Below are 18,520 nucleotides of genomic sequence, written 5' to 3'. Positions count from 1 at the left end.
GAAATAGTTTTATTTTACCAAAGGACTGTCACAAAAATCTACTGAAAACCTGCACAGGACTCTTGAAATAGTTAAACCAAATGTGGAAGCCAAAGAAAATTAGATGCAATTACTGAAATAAAATAAGTCTGGTGGCAATTATCTTTTAACAGGTAAGAAAGCCTTACAAATTATTTCAAACTTACCTGTCCCTGCTTTTGGGAAGAGGGGAATAAAAATCCCAACCAAAACACAAAAACCCCCAAGCTCTGAGTTTCAATGTATTTTCTGTAAACTGGAACTGCCACTATTATTTTAAGGTGGCTCATATAGAAAAGGTACAATTTAGTGACTATTTGAACTGAATTCCCATTTTAAACTTGAAGCAATAGGATAGTAATTTCTCTGATGAAAATGAGTGGATGGACGGTGTGAGTGGTTTCCTGGCTTTCCCAGAAAACTCTGATATTACCGTCAAAATTTCTCCTTTGCTAACAGAGCACTACTACGCTGAAAAAATATCAGAAATGCCTAATTTATTGTCATCATTTTCATCAGCTAGAGGTTGTAAACTTTTCTAAGACTATACAAAAATGGAAGAAAGTAGCATGCACTGTTAAGGACTTATTCAGGACACAGGTTTTAAACTCAGTACACAGCAACAGCTGGAGATAAAGTTTATCATCATCATCCATATAATGGGTAAGGGCCCAACTTGTGCTAAGCGTTGTAATTTTCCCCCCTCACCTCAAGCTGTCCATTCCCAAAACATGCTCCATACAGGCATATTGTAAGACAAAAAGATGTCAGATATGTATTGTTAAATAAGAAATAATGTTGGAGATACCTATAAGAGAAAATGTTTTAGCAGACCAATAGCTAAAAGTTTATATTCCTTTTGGTGGGCATCACAGAAATTCCAAGTTGCAGAGAGAAATTAAAGAATAACAGTATTTGCTAATTTTTTATTTTTTATTTTTTTTAAAAAAAGGATGTTCCTCTATCAAACCCAGTAACATTTAAACATATTTAAAAATGCCACTGTATTTTACATACTAGTCTGCAACATTAATAAACGTATTTATCAATGTATTTATCTAAGCACTGATATAGAAAGAGGTTTTGAATTCTATAGTTTTTCTATTTTTGTCATCTTCAAACTTGCTTTGGGATACATCGTTTTAACTGAAAAGCACTAAAAGCACAAACACAAGGTGTCATCTCACATATGGAACTGTTCAGATCTTTGCTGTCTTACCTGGCAACACTTTCTACCTGAGACTAGAATAAATCAGATGTCAATTGGTACACTTCACACTGAAGACAGACCACAGCTCGAAGCATTAAATGAGAACACAGCCCAGTTCTTTCACCTATCTACACATGATGCTAAAAACAAACGTGGTTTTAAAATTCTGAGCCTTCAATCTCTGACCTGCCCTCAGATACTAATAACCCATTTTTTTCCACTTAGCAATTTCCTCTACTGCTACAGAGCAATTTCAGGCATAGAGTTCAGATCAAAGCACCTGTATTGAGGGAACCTGTAATGGGAACTTGAATTTACATACAGGTCCCTAAAGGTTATTGAAAGATTAAGCTGGCCAGTCACTAGGGTGAAGGTTTGTTGTTCAGACATACACATGCAGCGCTACTCAAGAATGCCATTTTAATGTCTAGGATACCCTAAGATATCTGCACATAGCCTGCAAACATGACAGGACCTTTGTGAAACCTTTGTCTGTCTACAAAGCAAGCTGCAGTTCCTAAGGTAACTCAAATAGGATAGGAGACTTCACTTGTCTATCATAGCTCAAACAATATCTAAGCTCTCATGATGACTGTACTGACTGTCTCAAGACTTTACAAGCCTTAGCAAACATGAACAGTGTTATATCAATAACCAGATCCAACTCAGCAATCAAAAAAGGAAGTGCAACAAATGCAGAAAAAAGTATTTTCAAGGGAAAACATAATGACATAATTGAAACATGCCAGGATAACACATATGACATGTAAGTTAACCGAACATGCTACATCTCTCTTATCACAATCCAGCTTCACAATCATTCAGCTCTTCCTTCCAAACGGAAAAAAGGGCACACAAGCTGTTAGGTCAGATGCTGGCATTAATATACAAAACACTCTGTAATCCTGCAACGAGGAACTGATGTTAAAGATGGGTATTCAGCTGCAAAACAGTCTCTTGTTATTTGCAAGTCACAGTAATATCTGCTGTTACAGGCCTGGAAACAAGAAATTAAAACGTACAACCACTGATAACATGTCTCATCTCCAGAAGTAGGAAGTTCAAAGTTCCCAGAGAAAATAAGTATTCCTGTAACGCAATACTGACTATATAATGAGATATTCAGGTTACAAGCTAAGGCAAATCTATGAAACTGATGCAAGTATTCTTGTGATTTTTAACATTACTGATACATGAGGATGTCTTTACTGAAGGTTCCCTATATCTCTTTCAAAACAAAGTTCTACAGCTGTCCTTGAAGTATAATGTATAGCATTTAAAAAATCTGAAAAACTAAGTATCTGTTTAAGACTACTTAAAAGAAAAGTCATCCTATTTCTAGAACTATAGGCACAGATCAGACATAAAAGACAGCAGAAATTATTTTACCCAGACAACAGACATTCTCATTCTATAGGGAAAAAAAAAGCCCATTTCTAACAGCTGGGTGGGAAACAACTTGTTTTTATGAACTTCAGTATCTATTGCTTAATATTTAAATTATACCACATCTATTACAAGCATAGACATCTGTATGTTAGAAGATGATGCAACAATTCTCTTTAAAGGAGTCCCAACACAGATGTGGCTACATCAATGAAAATAAAAGGCAGAGCCAAAAAAGGTTAACGATATATATTGCCATATAAATCCAAGAAAACTCACAGCTGGTACTCAGCATTCTTTACCCTACTGGAAAGCTTAAATTCACTAAATATCATCAAGAAAGGATGCATATGGGGACATACAATTTTGAAGAAGGTACTCACAGCCTCCATTCTTCATGAGAAGAATGAAGTTAGCTTTTTCCAACTTAAGTCTAAGGGATTCTCAGTAGCAAGAAACAAGCCTTTGCTGTATTTGGAATGTAAGAATTTCTCTTGATAGCCCAAAAATCCTCTTGCTGTATGTGACAGAGCATAGGTAGCTGATGAAAACAATTTCGGATGCAGCATGTACCATGGATGTGTGCTGCCCTCTGCTGTACTGCCTAAATTCTTCCACTAAGCCTAACAGCTATTCTGCTTTTTAACACAGATAGACAGGTTAAGATGCACTTTACCCCAAATCAAAACTAAATAAAATAGTGCCTGCTATGGAAAGGTTTATACCTGTCACCTTAGGTGAATGATAGACACCTCTCAAGACAGATTTTTAAATCCCCATTTGTACATTTCCAAGCAGATAAAGAAAAACACACTTGCTTTAGCTGTTCCCCCATGTGCTTAGAGCAAGACCTTTTACCCTAATCAAGGCTGAATGGTAAATTTTCTGCTCTTTCATACTGAATTCACGCTGATCCAAAGTAATATATTCTTCAGCCCTATCTGTAAACTAACAAGCCTTCCACATGGATGTGTCTCTCTTCCCCAAATAAGATTTTTTTGTTTACATGTTTCTCATTCAATAAAAATTTCACTTTATTATAATATACTTAACCACAATTTCTAACTCTTCATCAATAATGAAGGTATTTGAGGCATCAGAACTCCTATCAGAAGATGCAGTTCAAAAGTAAGTAAGCAAAAACCCAGCAAACAAACAAATAAAAAAAGTCCAAAAAATTTTCCCCCTACAGCAAATATTTTTGTTTGTTAAAACTTTTGTGAAGTTCATGCAGCTACACATGAACTCACTGCCAACGAAAACACTTGCATTTCCCTCCACCCCAAGGCATAGATTGTAATAGTTGAAGTAGCTTAATTTTCAAATCCTTCATTTCACCTACTAGAGAGATCTTCTATTTATTTAGAATCACTACAATTATTCACACTACCTGGTCTGTTATAAATCCATACAGATGGCAACAAAGAATAACATTAAAAGAGTTAAAACAAGTTAGGGAGAATCAAAATGTGTATTTGCTATTTTGAACTTTCAAGATACACAGGTTTTGCTGCAGTCTAAAGGATGTACTTGATTAAACAGTAACTTCTACTACTTTCTCTCCCCCAGCTCTAAATTTGTAATGAGTGGGTCACTACAGAGCCTATTTCAATCTTTGTTTTTAGAGACAACTTTAAAAAAAATACATATAATCTCAACTGGAGCTGAATGGTCCAGGCAGCTCAGTTAGGCTGATGCTGATACACTTGGATTTTTGCTGTAAAGTGTTTTGATCAAGAAAACAAGATTCATAAGGAATAGAAAATGCTGAAGTGAATCCTACTCTGATAGGTCCCACACGACATTCTCACTTCTGGGACATATCATGCAAATTTCTTCAAAAAACATATGGACAGAACCACTTTGTTTAAAAGAAAGTCAAACATGAGACAAGAATTTGCAAAGACATCTCCATGAAGTCGTTAAGATTACACATAATTTCATACGACCCTTATATTCTGTCTCCGAAACAGGTAATTTTCATCACCTCACAGAGATGATGCCAAGATAGCCCATACTAAGGGTATCCCTTTGTACCCTTTCCAAAGCACCTATACCAGACCTTCCATTTCGTATCCTAGGCCAAAAATAACTCTTTAAGTTTCCTTCATATACTAGATACATAAGTGATCTGATGATGACAAAGAGATGGCTTCTGTCAACTAACTACATTAAGTAGCCCCGTTCCTCTGGTCTAGTTTTGGAGCAGCTTTGCCCAGACTGGGATAGCTAATCTGGTGTTCCACTGTTGGTACCCGAGTGACGACAGCAGAACAGAGGATAGCTTGGGTAGCTAAGCATTCATGACAGCATCCTCCAGTGCTCGGGCAGCAGCTCTCTGAGGAGAAGAGCAGCTCCAGAACACAATCTGGAGAAGGAAGTGGAGGAAAAAAAACAAACAACAAAAAAACCACAAACACAAAACCAAAAGCCAGCAGCATTTCTCCATCCAACAGCAAGGTGTGAACTTAGATGCCAGGCAATCTGAATATAGCTAGACATTTACTAGAGGGCTGAAATATTCAGCTTGCTTATTACCCAAAGCTACTAAACCCTACACAGTCACTGGAGAGCAGCTGTGAACGTGCTCCTCTTTAACACCTCTGCTAGGTGCCTGCAGCCCTTTGTCATCTGTATTACAGCCGTACATTATCACACCAAAAAATGTTAAAGCTCTGAGCCTGGTGTCACCGGCAGAATTCCGGGTGTTTTGATCACGAGTCAGTTTGCACAACACCAGGCCTTGCTGGCAACAGACAGGGTGCACCTATCTCAAAGGGGGAACAGGATCTTTGCACAGGGGCTAGCAGGGCTCTCTGAAAGAGCTTTGAACTAGATTTGAAGGGGGAAAGGGATAAAACCAGGCTGATAAAGCCAGAGATAAGCCTGGGGATGGCATGTTTGGGGGACAGTGTGCTAGTGAGGTCCTTTGGTCTGCCATCTCAGTACAGGTAGGGACGGAAGCTATTTGGCTTAGTAACGTTTACTTTACTGCAAGAAAGACAAGGTAAAAACCTGTCTGTGGACTGTGTGACAGATTAAACAAGATGATTCTCCCTGTTCACCTAGCAGGCTGCTCCTAAAAGAGCACCAGCCCTTCCACATCCAGAATGTGAGGATCTTTGGATACCATCCAAGTCTGAACGTAGAAGTCCTGGGCAGACAGTGACAGCTCTGCCTAACAGGAGAACACACTAACATAATATATATTAATATACACTACTATACTGACACTACTTATCTAAATATCTACTGTATTTAGAAAAGCGTACGTTAAAAAAGCAGAATTCTTTGACAACTGCTAAAATACAATTGGCATCCAATTAGGAGATCCTGAGTTTGCTTTCTGATAGCACATTAGAAAAAGCTACTAAAGAGGAATGTAACAATTTAATGAAAAATTAAATGGTTTGCTAAAGAATGTTTAAGGTACTTGGGACTGCAATCACTTTGATGAATACATCTTTTATTCAGCTTTGCACTAAGAGTTCTGAAAAAAACCACCATAATTATGATTTTAGCCAAGTTTAAGGTAACAGTGAAATACTTGGTTTTAGGTAAAGGTAGTCAAATTTTACCATATACTATGTCCATATTACTTTCAAAAAAGGTAACACCATCCAGGAAAATTCTTGTGTTTAACAAAAAACAACTTACAGGTCCAGCTTTCAATGTAAAAAATGTGACAGAAGAACACAGGACTGTAAAATAAGACAAGTGAAAACCATAAAAAACCCCCAGTGTTTAAAAACAAGTCTGTGTTGAGGTGATGTTAGACTTCCATTACCTACAGATGTATAAATGGCTCTTAAACTGACATCAAAACCACATATCGGATACACATTATATCATAACTTGACTACTAAGCTGTTTAGAGTGCAATCAATCTACTTGCTTTCTTATTCTACAACTGCAACTCCACATTACTAACAGTTTAAACCTAAACTTTGATTCACTGGATCAAATACTGCCTTAGATAAGGCAATATAACTTTACATTGAAAAAATATTCTAACCTACAATACTCAGTGGGTTATACTCACAAGGAAAACGGAGCAAAACAGTACCAACACATTAGAAATTAAACAACTGCTGTTATGAAATTGTACTGCTAAAAAGAATTACCTGTTTTTGTTAGCAGAAGATTATCCAGATGTCTATCTCCAACTCCAAGGATGTAAGTAATTACACAATAACCAGCTGTAATAAGTAAATTGTAAACATCAATATAAGTACCTTTCCTGCAGCTCAACAGGTTCCACACAATTAACAACAGCATATGACAGTATCTTAGTTCTTTTTCACTAGTAATAAATACAGTACAGACAGGGGGCAGGGGTGGTGCTGGTAAATAATAATCAAGATTATCCACACTATGAAGAACATTTGAAGCAGTAAATTAAAACTCTGAAGTTTTACTCAGTACTGCTGAGATTTTAATTTCTTACTATACAATTATACACTTAACTCTAAAAGCCTAAATTCATTCATTATTGGGATTAAGATACTTCGAAGGAAGATGAAGAGTCATTTAGAGCAAAATAAATGTACATATTTTGAAGTGAAGATATTTAAAGGCAACTGTAAACAAGGATTAGACACGAATGTGTATGTCAGCAGCATTCAGAAGCTGGGCAGCCAGCCACGCAGTGATAAACAGTGAAAGGTTTTAACTGTCACCTTCACCCACTAACCAGAACAGTTTAAAGCAGTTATAAAGACCGCACCACCAGAAAGAGAAGGGGAAAGAAGATGATACTGTAGAGCAACAACCGAATTATTATTTTATTTTTATTTTTGTAGAATGAAACTGTTTTTAATTTAATGGACAGCAACTGAGACCGTTTAACATTGCCCTCAGTTTACTGAACAGGAACTACCCTACCACTTTTTCTTGCCATCCATATGGAGTAAGAAGTTGAAGGCAGCCTCACCCCTCAAAAAGCCCTGACGTTTTAGAAACAAATTGAGATTATCTACCTCAAATACAGATGACTTATTACACAACTGTTTTATATCTCCCTGAATTACAAAGATCTAACTTGTGATGTGGAGACGGCAGAGGTAAGATTATTGTTAGAAAGCAGAAAGAATTTAACTTCTAGTCACCTTTAAGTAGAACAAAAAGAGGGCTGAGAAGAGGAATTGTGTATGACATACCAGGCCCAAAACTACTCTGTTTATAGGGATTCCTACAGCAAGTACTTGCATAGTGCCCTATCTGCAGTTACCTTAACTGACACGTCTTAGTACCTCACCTACCCTCCCCTATATACTTCAGATATGAAGTTACCAACTGAAAGACTGTAACTCACCACAGCTCTTAACGTATGTGTCCATCACCTCTGCACTTATTCCATGAGGGCCAGTCTCACTAGGTGCGTGTTTTCTGAAGAAATTCTGGAAGGGAAGTTATCAACAGATTTTGTTATTCCACATGATCTGAAACAGGATCTTTAGAACTGGTAGAAAAGAATATTTAAATCAAGACAAACGGCTATTATTACAATCTGTTAAACTAACAACCACTCCTAAAAATTCTAGTTAAGATCTAATTTAATATTGTTTTATTTATTTTCTGTCTTAATCATCAACAGAATCAGATCCGAAGTTCAAATTGAAAAGGAGCGTGTTTTAATACAGCTTCATAAAATTAACAATGCATTGAAAAGTCACTAATGAATAACTACGAGTGCAAATACTTCCACAGGAAACTGTTTAGGCCAGAACAACAAAAAAACTAAAACAGGGCTAATAGTCCATTAGTAACTACATTTGGGATACACACTCTCACAAGGTTGTATCATCATTGTATGTCTCCATATTCCTCAATAAAACCAACTGCTACTGCATTTAAAAGGAAAATCTAAGTCATCAAAGGGAAACTTCACATTTCCTGTGAAATGTGGACAGGGCTAAAACAGTCCATCCCCCACCACTCAGAAAAAAACTTTTTTTTCTTGACCAAAACAAAAGGTAACTAAATTAAATCCAAGCCTAAGCATAAAGTTCTTCCAGTAAGCAAACATAAATCCAAGCAAGCACTGTAAAGGGAGCTTTGTATGCATCTGGATGACGTATAAATGACTAAAATCATAATGAAAAAATGAAGGGAATCTTAAAAAAGGAGATGGTACCGAAGAAAGGTACCTTCAGGCTATTCAAGAAAGCTTTGCTTGAAAAGCAGTCATGTTGTAACACATATCAGTTTCAAGGCCTGAAGAAAGCTTTAATTACCATTGCTTACAGAGAAACAAGCCCTTCTGAGATGTTAAAAAAGCTGATAGAGTGGAAAGATTCTATTAAATGAAATCCCTAAGTGAAATATGGAAGAAAAATTTTAACTGGTTAACAAGGTAATAGAAATCTACTTCCACTGTTCCAGAATTTTACATGCTGTACGTAAACTGAAAAACACACCCAAACAAATTGCCACTCAAAACTAAACCAAAAAACAACCACCCAACACAAGACTTCGGATCATCCAAATGCTAAATTGCAGAGTGTGGAACAGAAATACCTCCAAAATATGAACTGTCATTTCAAGTTTGTTGGTAGAAGGTAAGTAACACTCAAATATCAAAACACCTTTTCTTTCCTGCAGTTCTGCATTACCAGGCAGTAATCTTTCCAGAAGTGAAACATTTTTTAGAATTTATATATAGTATCCATTTTTACTAAAACAACTGTGATATCCAAAATGAACATTTGCAAACAGAATAAACCAAACGTTTACAACACCTAAAAACGTTCATTAAGTTTTTATTTCCTTGCCCTACAATGCCAAGCTATTTTATCGTGCTTCGGCACAGGAAATTTGGGCTCTATAATGTATTTTGCCATTGATCTGTGAAGTAACCTTAGATCACATTCTTATGGCATCTTGTCTATTTAGATATATGTTATTCACAGGAAGAATTGCTCCTCATGTCTGCACAGCAATTAAAGCAGTGGGGCATCTATTTCAGATTGGAATATGTTATTATAAGTAATTGCAAAATGACAATTTCACAAGCATTTCTAAGTGCATTATTTTACAAAACATATAATGGACTAGGATATGAATAGTACATTTCCAAGATTACAAAGGATTGCTAAGAAAACACTTTATAAAACTGTATGATTACTGAACATGTAGAAGTACCCTATCACAATCTTTACAGAATGGAAAGCTCAAAAAAAACTTATGCAACTTGATGCTGGTCATTGTCTGATTAATGACAAGCATCTGATATGCTTATTTCTTAAGCAAATAATAATGACAAATGATAAGCTCCCAGTAACTGAGCTATGAACAAATGCAAACTTCAGTGATCAACTACAAAAAGGGGGAAAAAAGGTATTGTGACAAACTGAAGCCAACAAAAACATGCTGTGTTTTCATTAAAAAACTTATTAGGTACATATGTCACATGGCAATTTGGTATGTTTTTATCTAACGATATTTATCTCAACCATCTGAGCTCTGCTACCCAGCTTGTGTGCTGTGCTTGAAACTAGCATGAATTTTGTGTGCCACTATTCAACTATGCATCCTTACTCAATTCCATTACATCCACTATGGCAGGGAAACAGGCTTCAGACATTGTATGAACAAACTATTTAGTAGTTCCATCAAAAAAATCATTAAAACATACTTTGCAAGGTATCAAGCCAAAGCTGTTGGAAGGAATGACAGAAATACTTCAAAACAAAACAGTACAGAAAAGTGTCATGCATCTTCCATTCACCATGACAGCAAGCCCAGAATTTCAGTATCACAACTAAATTACATTTTAATTTTTTAAATGGTACTACTTTTAGGACATGAGCTGCTCATGCGGTGATTTAAGTATAATTTTTTAAAATACCTGTAAATACCCTTATGTAAGGGGTAATTTCCCTTCTAACAACAGATACAAAAATCAGTTGAGAGACTAAAGACTTTTGTATGAAAACTAAGCCTGCAATTTATCCTGTTTGATCAGAAGACAACTTAAAAATTCCCCATCACATACCTGTATACTTTCCTCAGTAGCAAGAACTTCTGCAACTGGTACTGACTGAATAAACTGCATGAAGCCTGTGACAGAAACCAGAAAGAAAATCTCCAATGCATAGAACTTTCAAGCTACTCTGTAACGCAGGTTTATTAAAGGACAACACTAATACACATTTTCATTCAACTGCTTCTCATCAGCAAAAAAAAAAGTTTTGTCCCAATTTTCGACCTTCAGTAGTTTTCAAACAACTTGTCATTAACAGCAAATTAGCTTCCAAAAGATCTGTTGTTCCAAGTTTTCATGAGAAGAGAATGTAAATCAATGGCTTTCCAAACGTTTATCCAGAATGTATCTAAAACCATAGCAAGTCTGATTTTGTTTTGTCTTGTTTTTTTCTCTCCATTTTATGCAGAGATCTATAAACACGAGTGTTAAGTCATTTGTCCAAGATCACACAGAAAGCTAGTAGCAAAGATAAGATTACTTGTTGTCACACGCTCCAAAATCCACAACCAGTTTTTTGTTTTTAAATGAAGATACTTGAGTCACCTATTGAATACTGTGGCCATAGAAGTTGCTTACTTCCATGACTTACATTGCAACAAGATTTTCTTACACATTTCAGCTTCTTTTAAAACGCTGTACTAAGCAAAACACCTCTCAAAAACAGTGTGCCACAACACAGTCTATGAGCAGAGGGAGAAGATTCCTCCCAATACTGTATTTATAAGAAATAAAATATGCATACCATGTTTGGTACTAGTTGCCAGCACTTTATATGGTGTCAGCTTCAAATCCAGATTCTCTTTTCTTAACAGCTGGAAAAAAGAAAAAAACAACACAAAAGCAAACATCAATGCATTGAAAGGCAGCTTCTATTTCTAAAAGGAATGCATATTGGATACTGATCTCCACTGCTCTCCATTGAAATTAGTAACGAGTGAAAGCCTGTTCGTCAATTTATTTTGGGGGTTTTGTGGGTTTTCTTTTGTTTGTTTTTTTTAAAATCTACACAGGATCATTGCATGCCTATAAAGAAAAGGAAAAAAAAGACACACCTAAGGTCTCAGAACTCTGGAATGTATTAACACCATAAGCTGCATTAACAGTTTTTAACAGTCTTGCTCTTTATAAGGAAAACCAAGAACACAGAAGGACAGCGATGTGGATCAACAACTCTCACCTTATCCATGAGTGAAATAATCTGGAGAATAAGCTGATCTTGACGTAAATCATCACCATGCTTAAAAATTACAGGGTATTTGCCTCCATCTTCTGTCTTGAAGAATAACTGAGCAGGCATTAAGGCACTCTGGAAAAGGAAACATTCTACTAAGTTGGTTTTAGCAATGTTCATATTAACATGTTGCTAAATTACAGTTCTTAAACATAAATCTTCGTTTATGGCATTGGAGATCATAAGTGAATTAAGCAAGTACCAGGTCATAGGATTCAAGTATCAAATTCGCCTACAAAAAGGTTTAGAATAGTTTCATTTGAATACCAGCTGCAGGGCAGCAAGCACCATAGCTCTTTTCATGTTCCTCAAGTTTGTAGAAAAGAAGCAATTCCAAAGCTCCTTAAAGCAGTTACTCGCTGTCTAGGACTAAATGGGTAGAATATATAATTACCAGTTACCAAAAGCATGATCTAGGCACGTTTTTTAAAAAACCCCACAACTTAAGGCTTTCCTTCTTTTTCAGCTAGGAGTGTGAAAGATACGTTCCCCCCTATGCACCCCCCCAGAGTAGCAGAAGAAAGGACAGAAGTAGTCAAGTTCTGTTCGTATGCATGTAATTCCTACAAACATAGAAGCACTATGCAAAAGGTCACAACAAAACAAATTTAAACTGATTAGATCAAAAAGAGACACAATTATAGGATAAACATCAAAGAAATGCTAGCAGCAAGACATCTCAACCAATTAATTGCTTCTTTAATCTATTTAGTAAAAGCAAAAATGACTTTTTACATTGTTGTTTGAGAAAGCCAATTTAATTGTTCGTAATTTCTCTGCATAAAATGGTTTGAAGGGGATCTATTACCTACATGAATGATTTGATCTATTGCAACTGACCAAGTCACCTCCCTCAAAACCAAACCAAAAAAAAAAAAATTAAGGACACAGAGTCTAATATGTGAGCAGTTACATTAGATTTTTACATGCAATGAATGTTTCAAAATTATTAAGTCCCATAAATAAAGGAAAAATGGTTCTCCAAATAGTCCGACAAAAGCTGCCATGTGATGTCCAAGAGCATCAAAAATTAGTCATTCTTCCCTTTGTTTTTTATCCCATAGTACAGAACGAGAGATTAAACCAAAATCTGTAACATTTCAGAATCAGGAGAACTGAAACCATCCCTGATTTTGAAACAAGTTACATCTCCTATTTTTCGTCCTAAACTTTCAACACCACTGCAGAAGATCACTACATAGAAGACTACCTGACTTGAGATTGTCCTGATCAAGTTGAGCTATTATTCTTGATAGGAAATATTTAGTTGCTGTTCCAGCAGTCTTCATGTCAACATTCTTCCCCCAACCCTCAAGTCATATTCACGCTGAAAGTTAACTCAAGTTTGCAAAACCTTGTTTTCCTGACAAGATCTTTCCAATGTTGCCTCTAACCTGAGGTGCAAGTGTGTGCAACGGAAGAAGCGTACTCTTCAAAAAGACTAACTGGTATATGAGGAAGCTGGGAAACCAAGAGACAGTACGGTAGAAAACTATGCAAAAATGTTCCTCTCTGATTTTAAGTAGACACAAATCGTACCAGTCAACAAGCAGCCTGTCAAAGTTTGGATCTACTGGGTATAATAAATTTATGACTTAGTAGAGATGACCTAGTAGAGATGACAGATTAACACTGGTTGTCACGGCAGCTCGTACATTTTTTAACCGGCAGAGAATGCCTCCTGGACAAGGCCTGACTTGTAAAGCATATTTTGGTCATCTTAAAATTAAATCACAGTCACCTAGACGAGTTCAAAGTAAACTTACAAAGAGGTCCTACCCCACTGGACACAGGCAATAACTTACATTCCAAGCAGTACAGGAAGCAAAATAACCCCAGCCCTTTCAACAGTGTATTGACTGTTTAATAACGAGATCCAGGGATGGCCACAGGATCACAAGCAACTGCTACAGATCAGTTTAAGGACTTATCAACCACAGGGATACAGGATCCACCTGTCAGCGCACTGCAAAAGCATGAAATGGACCATCTTATCACTTTCCTGTCTCTAACAGTTTAATGTTTTTATTTTGCAACGCCATAGATGCATACCTCTACCTGAGATGCAGCACTTGATTTGTATGATTTTGGTCATAAGTGGTATTCCTGTTAAACACAGTCTAACTGAAGTTCAAAGAAACCTGAACTAGGAAGCATGCCTTAAGCTTGGGGACTTCATAAACTTCACCAGTTTTATACAAGCTGCTTTAAAGTTTGTGTATTAAGCTGGAAAAAAGTTTCACAAAGAAAATACAGTTGTTTAACCACTTTAAGAGCACAGTACATCTTGCAGTTAGTTACATCTTGCCTTGACTATGTCAGCCCCTTTAAATCATTCAACTGATGCTCATAAGCTTAGTGCTTATAAGATTTGTTTGTACGTCAGTGATGCAGGTCTCATTTACCTTGAAAAGCGTGGCTTTTTCAGGGATTATCCCTTTAATTTTCACCTGAGGTTCCAGCGGAAGTGGAATAAGTTCCATATCTGCTAAATTCATCTTTTCATTATCTGCTAACAATGCCTGAAGCCTCTCATTCTAAAAGAATAAAATAAAAACTTGTTTAAAAAAATACACAAACACCATAAAACATACTAGGTATATAGGAACAGTTAAAAAGTCTTTTAACAAAGATATGTTATTAATAACCATCCAATTTACTCAATTCTTTACTTTTCCAAAGAATCAAGGTTTGACTCTCAAAATCCAGCTAAATAAAAATTCTCTATTTGCAGTAATCTGAATAAGGAAGCAAATACTCCATGTAGTCTGAGTACAGTCAAGTAATTTTATAAGTGCCAAATATAATAGTCTTACAAAAATTTATTTCTAAAATTGGCTGCACAAGTAGCAGGATATGTTTTCCATACCAGTATCAAATGTTAGTTCTGTTTCAGAAAGTTGGTTCAAGTCTTTAGCTCCAATCCTTTAAATCCCTGAACAAAACTGGAGGTCCCCTACCACCAACGAACCAAATTGCTAACAGATTGCATAGATCTGATTTCAGAGCTTGCTCTATGTTCCTACACCTGTAGTTACCAGAAATACAATACTTGTCAATCTTCGAGTACTATACACTTGGTGTCCTACATAATAAAGGTCAAACACATAAAAGTGTTTAGTCTTTTCCCCTGCTGAATATAACAGGCATAAAGACACAGCAAGGTAGCCCACTACTGTTACGAATACTTCTAGTGGTTCATTGCTGATAGCTAGATTTTGATCCAAAAATCAAAGCCATGTATTTCTTAGTTTTACAGAAGTATCCTGGCAATTATAAAAGACTGTATGACAGAACGTTACCAATACATGGCACAACCAGGAAATACATTCTTACAAATTGAACTCCCCCTCCTCTTTTAGTGATTACATCTTTATTACAGATACACAGCACATTCACAACATTTCATAAAAATGATGCTATGCTTCAAGTGTTTTTAATTTTCCTGCACAAATACCCCCCTCAGATTTAAAGAAAGAAAGTGACAAAAATTATTACACTGAAAAATCCCTGTTTAAAAATACTGATGTGTGTCAGAGGAAAATACACAAACAGCAACCCCTCCGGCATTCCTGCTTCCTCCTCATACTCATCTGTCAAGTTGACTGAAACTATTTTAACTAAGAAGGACAAAGTTTCTTAAGACACACCTATGATAGAAATCCTTCTCCTCAAGCTGCAATAGAAGGCAAAGTTCTGCTAAACACACACTTTATAAAAGAATAGTCTTGCTGCTCTTGGAACAAACAAAACCTTGCTGCTAGTCAAATTTCACTATCTATCCTGGCATAACTCTCACACCACAATCTCTGCTACCTTCCCACCTCTCCCACAACTTGTTCACTGTTAGATCATCAACTGATCAGTTATTCTCATATCTTCCTTTTCCCAAAATATCCAACGAGTTTTTTCAAGGGCCTCTTGTTTTTCATCTACAAACTTTCAGAACACTTTGGAACTTCGACGTACCTAAACCTCTCCAAAGTTTGTTTAAAGTAATAAAAAATTATTACAGAAAATCTGTTGTAAACCTCAGTGATAGGAAGTTTTAGTGAAAAGCTAACATTCCTACTGTCAAATTCTAGCCAGAGATAAGTTTTCAAATCCTTTAGTTACCTTCTTCTTACGATTCCCACTTTCACGCTGCACTGCTTTCATTACATGAACCAGCCGATCTACAAATGTCTGCTGGGCTGCCAACAGCGAACGCATAACTCTGACAGACTTATCACCCTAAGTGAATCAAAAGAAACAAAATTAGTTCTTTGTTCTGTAATTATTTTATCTAGAAATTATTCTTTTATTCTTAGACCTTCGGGCTTTTAAGAGGTAAGTGAATAACGATCAATTTTCTGTCAATTTGAAAGGTATTTTCTGTAAAACACAATCAGAGTCACTGTAGCTGGCAATCAATTAGGTGACCCACTAGAACACTTCAATTTGCATCAACAATTTCAGTGGTGAACAGTCATGCATGACAAACCTATTCACACAGCCAAAGCCAGTTAGTAAGGATAAGCACACTGAAATATTCTTATGAAGCACAACAGACAGATCTGAGTAACGTCCTTAAAATCAGAATTAATATGAAGTGTGAGATACAAGAAAATCAGGGAAGACTGCACATCTGCTATAGATCATAGCTTGAAGTTCACAAAAGTTAGGGTTGTTTTTGATTTTTTTCCCCACTGCTCCAGCATCCCCTGCTGCCGATACACAGAACAACACTGTTTATGAATTCATTCAAGAGGTAGGTCTCTCGTCCCCATTTGCGCCACAAGTACAAGTGCTTCCAAATAAAGAAACAGTTAAATAAAACAGACTGATTACACAAGGCAGAGGATTTCAGGTCCAGCATGTTACTAACAGGAACAAGCAATAAAATAGAGCTAAGAATTCTGAATACTACTTTTTTATTTTTCAGTAATTTCTTTGATTTAGCTCAAAATTCAAGTAAAAGTGGAAGCTTTTTTAACATTTCAATACATACGACAAAAGACTGTTGTCCTCCTACACACCAGTGCCTTTTTAAAGAATAACTATCCCAAAACACTAATATTTCCTTACACAGAAGCATTACCTTCAGCAAAGCCTGACTAAATCTTCTCATCACATTTAAGTACATTTCGTGAGTCTTTGGGTCCCTCTGCTGAGTGTCTTGGTCTTCACATTCCACTATCACATACCTGCAGCATAAAAGCAACCCAAGTTATGACATACTCTCCTGCTGCACCATTTGAATGAAATACAGTAGCCCTGTATTATAGGCCTATAATATGCTACAAATAAAGTCGATCTTTGAAGGAAATCTCCACCTCAACCAACAGGTGAACTCTTCAAAATGGCACAGTCACAAATTCCCACTTGGATCAGGACAGCCTATCAAAGTTTCTGAGGTCTTTCACTCACAAACAGGATAAGTCAGAAGTCCAAAGCATACAAACAATCCAAGCAAGGAGTACACGTGGGAGGAGTCAGCATTCCACTGCGCTACTGCTCTCTACATAACATAGTGGCTGCGAACTTGCTATTCAAGTATACCTGCAGAAACAAGAGGAATCTCATCCTACCTGTTCCCTATTTTACCTTTAGCAATGGTGGAAGGACGGTATTGCTCCTGAAGCAGCACTGCAAAGCCCACATTCCAAAATAAGTTAAATTTCTAAAATTATGACTCAGGTACAAGATTTAAACAGTACAATTTGGGACAGTTATAGTGAAATTTTCTCTTGACATGTTAACCAGTCATTTCGAATGCTTTTGTGCTTTTTTCTGTTCAGAGCACTGACAAGCAAAAAGCAGCTATGTACAGAGCGTTTTCTTTCTGTTGATCTCTTAGTACTACCCAGTAAAAACATATAACCCTGCTATTAAAAAACGGAAGAAATCAGCAAGTCAGTCTATTTTCAAACACTGCATTTGGATTCAAAAGTGACTCTACACATTCAACAAATACAGTTGTACTTCATGCTGACAGCTAGAATTACCCCTTCCTTATTCAGTTGTGGAGAATCTCTTTGCAACTGAATGATTATGGGACAAGATTACACATCTGTCATTTGAAGCTGATCAGATTTGACTACTTATTTATAAATACACAACATATACAGAATAATAGAACGGTTTGTGCTGGAAGGGACGTTAAAGACCACCCAGTTCCAACCCCCCTGCCATGGGCAGGGACACCTTCCACCAGACCAGGTTGCTCCCAGCCCCATCCAGCCTGGCCTTGAGCACTGCCAGGGAGGGGGCAGCCACAGCTGCTCTGGGCAGCCTGTGCCAGTGTCTCACCACCCTCACAGTCAAGAATTTCTTCCTAATGTCTCATCTAAATCTTCCCTCTTTCAGTTTGAAACTGTTTCCCCTCACCCTATCACTACCCTCCCTGTTCAAGAGTCCCTCCCCACCTCTCCTGTAGGTCCCCTTTAAGTACCGAAAAGCCGCTCTAAGGTCTCCCCAGAGCCTTCTCTCCTCCAGGCTGAACAGCCCCAACTCTCTCAGCCTGTCCTCACAGGGGAGGTGCTATTACACACATTAAAATAAGGCACACATAACCTATTCCATGAGCATTATCTCAATGAAAACTGTAACTAAAGATTACCTCTAGAACTTTGCCAACACACTGTTCTAAATCATTCCCTCACTAAAACGACAAAATTAGATTGCAGTAATATGCACGTACGAATAA

At 36.8% G+C, this 18,520-nt stretch overlaps 1 protein-coding gene across 1 annotated transcript in view; it reads right to left on the bottom strand.

Annotated features, from left to right (window-relative positions):
* PIK3C3 (phosphatidylinositol 3-kinase catalytic subunit type 3) overlaps positions 1 to 18,520 on the bottom strand; it is an 81,891-nt gene that overhangs the window by 35,738 nt on the left and 27,633 nt on the right. The window contains exons 15-22 of the mRNA XM_086479092.1: positions 16,913 to 17,018; positions 15,949 to 16,065; positions 14,238 to 14,369; positions 11,779 to 11,907; positions 11,344 to 11,413; positions 10,611 to 10,675; positions 7,929 to 8,013; positions 6,739 to 6,813 (exon numbers count right to left, since the gene is read on the bottom strand). Of these exons, the coding sequence (XP_086335218.1) occupies positions 6,739 to 6,813; positions 7,929 to 8,013; positions 10,611 to 10,675; positions 11,344 to 11,413; positions 11,779 to 11,907; positions 14,238 to 14,369; positions 15,949 to 16,065; positions 16,913 to 17,018 (779 nt within the window). The remainder of the gene's footprint in view (positions 1 to 6,738; positions 6,814 to 7,928; positions 8,014 to 10,610; positions 10,676 to 11,343; positions 11,414 to 11,778; positions 11,908 to 14,237; positions 14,370 to 15,948; positions 16,066 to 16,912; positions 17,019 to 18,520) is intronic.

The sequence above is a fragment of the Leptosomus discolor genome, chromosome Z, assembly GCF_034619465.1.
Source record: "Leptosomus discolor isolate bLepDis1 chromosome Z, bLepDis1.hap2, whole genome shotgun sequence".
NCBI classification, from domain to species: domain Eukaryota; kingdom Metazoa; phylum Chordata; class Aves; order Leptosomiformes; family Leptosomidae; genus Leptosomus; species Leptosomus discolor.
This window is presented reverse-complemented; position numbering and strand designations above follow the sequence as displayed.